Source organism: Diabrotica virgifera, chromosome 1, assembly GCF_917563875.1.
Source record: "Diabrotica virgifera virgifera chromosome 1, PGI_DIABVI_V3a".
Taxonomy (NCBI): domain Eukaryota; kingdom Metazoa; phylum Arthropoda; class Insecta; order Coleoptera; family Chrysomelidae; genus Diabrotica; species Diabrotica virgifera.
Genome location: NC_065443.1, coordinates 32976221 through 32980359, shown reverse-complemented (window position 1 = coordinate 32980359; position 4139 = coordinate 32976221). Strand labels below are relative to the sequence as shown.

Here is a 4139-nt window from a genome sequence, read left to right as displayed (position 1 = left end):
GCGTTTAGCTGTGACCTCAGTCCACAAAAAACAGTGGACATCGCCGTATGCCGACTTGCTCTGTTGTGGGTTTGACAGCTCCGTCATTGTGAAATTGTACGAATTGTGCTTACATTTATAATAGAATGAAGACACATCACCATTGGGACACTGGAACACTGCTTGCAGGTCGTAAACTACTACTTTATTTTTTGGGGTTATGCCTAGTCTGTCTGCTTCTTTTTGCAATCTGCAAGCCAGTTTCTCTTCATGATGTTTGGCATATTTCTCCTCCATTTCTTCTCGACTTGATTGATCTGCATTACCATATGCGACACAAAGGTCGCATTGATCTTTTTTAGGGGTATGAAATGAAATATTGAATTCTTTGTTGAACACGTGATAATATGTATGATAGGTGCCTGCCTCCTTATGATCAGTTTCTTGTTGTTGTTTAAAATCTCGATAGAGGTCAGCCACTGTTTTGCTCCCATCTATATATTCACGAGAAGTGGAAGCTCTCAAATAATGGGATTCCACTCGTGGGATTGAATTTATGTGCCTCTTGATGTCTTCTATTAGAACGGGGTTGATGGTGTGATGATTTTCGTGACGTCCACGCATATCTTTTGTGACTGTACCAGATGAAGTCTTCTTCGCTAAAGCAGTGCGAATCATTTTTTCAGAAATGTCTAAAGTGTTGAGAAAAAACTGCTTGCATACTCTCACTTTAATACCTTTCACTGTAAGATGATAAGCTTTATTCGGATTTCTGGGCGTTTCTGTGTTGCTGTACTTGTACTTTGGTGTCACTTCTGTCGTACATGAAGTAAGGTATATTCTTTGTAAATTTATGTCACCTTGATCCCAAAACTCTAGAAATAGTTTCAATCTCGTTGCATGGTCAATGTTTGCAGAGCATTTTAGTCTGCATGTATCTCCACAAGGAGGCTTGATGTTTCTCGTTTCTTTAAGATGTCTGTTATAATTCGATATGTAGTTTTTCCCCTTGTTTCTGTTTTCTTTAGACATATTTTTTTTCCATTTACTGGGTTGACATAGACGTTTCTTTGATTTCTGTTGATCGTCACTTTCTCGTTCAGAGGATGATGAATCTCTCGTCGAAGATTTTTCACTAAAAGATGGCAAGATTTGATGAGGGACTTCTTGTGTTACCAATGGATCTCTGTGTATTTTTTTAGGATTTTTCAGTAACAAGTTTCTTTTTTTGCGTTTAGGGATGTCGTTTTCAACTTTATACGTGGGGTCAAAATCGCTTAAATCCGCGCCACTTTCGTCAGAATTAATGGGAGACAACATGTTGTAATCAGGCTTTTTTTTATGCAAATTTTTGTGGGATTGTTAGGATCAACTTCAATCATTAACTCTCTTGCTGTTCCTGTTACTGATGAACCATCATGTTTCTCATTCTCAATAGAAGAGCGACAAAGCAATGTCTAAAAAAAAAGAAGAAAGATTAGGCAACTATATAAATACTGTCGGAAAAATGAAAGAATACCCATGAACGAACATATAAAATACGCTGTATTTTCCTGTCACCGTGTCACAAAGAAAATTGTCCAAAGCAAGTACATGTAACAATAATTATTACATGTACTTGCGCTGGCCAATTTTCTTTGTGACACGGTGACAGGAAAATACAGCCTATCTTATATGTTCGTTTATGGGTATTCTTTCATTTTTCCTACTGTAACTAAAATTCTTCGACAAACTTAAATTTCGGTTAAAAATAGTTTACTTCTAAACTTACACATTTACTTTGTTCTATTGGTACTTTCATCAATTGAGTAAAAATTTTAGGATTCTCCGTCATATCGGTGTCCTGAAACAAAACAAACAAAATTAAGTTTCAGAACGCTGCATGGGTGAGTAGACGTGATTACGAAGAAAAATACTCACATTTTTACCAACGATATCCTCTCCTATTGGTACATTCGATGACTGATCTACATTGGCAATTTTCTCAGGGATATCAGTGACCTGAAACAAAACAAACAAAATTAAGTTTCAAAACGCTGCATGGGTATATTGTCAATTTTCTTAGTGATATCGGTGTCCTGAAACAAAACAAACAAAAATAAGTTTCAAAACGCTGCATAGGTGGGTAGACGTGATTACGAAGAAAAATACTCACACTTTCACCTACGATACTCTCTCCTATTGGTACATTCGATAACTGATCTAAATTGTCAATTTTCTCAGTCATATTGGTGTCCTGAAACAAAATATTAATAATAATAAATAAACTCTGGGATCCTGACCTCCAGTAGTGGTAATTTTTCAAGAAACCTACTGTCGGGAGTTATAGACCCGCCATTACTGCGTGTTTCCCAGAATAAGTAAAAAAATTAAAACGTGGAGATAAGGTAAAAGCAAGTTGACAGACACGAGTTTTATAAAACACACTTACATTTATACTGGCATACTGTTTCAATGGTTTTACTTCTGTAGTATCAGGCTTGTCAGGTGGCCGAATGCCAGTTCTGTTTTCTGTGGTACTAGTTGGCTGTTAACATAATTAATCAAAAATTAATATAATAAATAAAAATTAATATCATGACTAACAAATTCTTACATAACATCAAAGTCACTACAAAAAACGGTCAAAAACTTACTTGTGTTGTTTTAAGTAGACCTAATATGCGACGACTTCTTCCATCTTTATTTAAGTTTATTCTTTTACGTTTCATTGTCGGATTCATTTTCCTGAAAAACAATACAGTACCTATATTTTTCTTTTGATTGCAAATATTTACATATCACATTGCGATTTTTTAATTCTATGCAGACACAATATGGTTTACTTCGAAGCAATCTGAAGCTTTTTAATTCTATACAAATTGATATTAAAATGAGGCAGAAATGGCATATAAAAAGTATTAGATATTTAAAACAACACTATCGGAATTCCAAAAGCGACCTCTGAATGATATTATACCTTAATTCTATATTGCCATATTTTGATTTATACACAGAAACAGAGTTTCGTTTTAATTCCATACTGCCACTTTACGCATTACATATTAAAAAATTAAAGAAATTTATTTCTATATACCTGTATTTCGAAATATGGCTGTCTAGTCTCAAATTCTGTCGTCGTACTGGCTCGCTCTTTTGTATCAACACAGCTACTTCTTTGCAATGCGACAGATCGTACACCACCACTCACTTCGAAGGTAGACGCAACACTAATACGCTCGGTATAGAAATAAATTTTCGTTAAAGATCGTTTATTTCGATAGAGACGCATATACTCAAATCTATGCGTGGGAGTTAGATAGAAACTAGGTTTTTAGATTGAACGATAGGTGGCACTACATGGAACACAATAACATCCGTAGTTTGATTTAGCCACATTTTGAGATACGCCCCTATAGAATTAAACGAACGACACATTCTTTTTTATTATAATAAATCTTCGTTTGGAAATTGTGATTTTTAGTTTTAGCAAAAACTGTAATAGAAAAGAAACAGTATAATGTGTAACACTTGCAGAAAATTAATTTCTCACTTATTTGAATTGCGACACTCGCTTGCGCTCGTGTCGCAACTTTTTAAACTCGTTAGAAATTAGTATCTTGCTGCACTTGTTGTACAATATACTATTTCACATTTATATGCACTGATACTGATACATACCTCACTTGAAAGATTTAGCAACTAACTTCATACTGTATGTGTGAGCGTAGTTCATACTGTCGTTTTTATAAAAAAATTACTGTCAACATTTTTCCCAATCGCGCCTAAAGAAATATAACTTCAATAATATAGGTAATACAATTTTATTAAATATTATTTAATATTTAATATGGTCAAAATTGTGTATTGTGTATTGTATAATATTAAGTAATTGTTCAATTATTTTGTAAATGTGAAGTGTGTGAATTTAAGAAATAAATAATTAACCTGGGACTCAGTTCAGTACAGATGTGTTTCATTCTCCATTAGCTACTTAACATTGTAAATAACCTGTCTCTGGCAATCTCACCTGAGGTCTAAATAAGATTTCCCAAAATAATTTTAAGTTTAACATTTTGTGAGAAACTGGCTATAAGTAATTTTGTGGGAAAATCTGTAAACATGTTTTTCCTGTTCAATTGAAATGCATATTTGATCCAGAAACAATTTATTGGCAAACA

General features: G+C 34.0%; 1 protein-coding gene across 1 annotated transcript; it reads right to left on the bottom strand.

The window, feature by feature from the left end:
- Positions 1-1723: 1723 nt before the first annotated feature.
- LOC126889655 (uncharacterized) lies at positions 1724-3176 on the bottom strand. The gene is made up of 6 exons (XM_050658163.1): positions 3056-3176; positions 2616-2706; positions 2411-2506; positions 2135-2215; positions 1900-1980; positions 1724-1822 (listed from the first exon to the last, which is right to left on the bottom strand). The coding sequence occupies exons 2-6, from the start codon at positions 2700-2702 to the stop codon at positions 1724-1726; spliced, it is 444 nt and encodes a 147-aa protein (XP_050514120.1). The 5' UTR covers positions 2703-2706; positions 3056-3176.
- Positions 3177-4139: the final 963 nt, after the last annotated feature.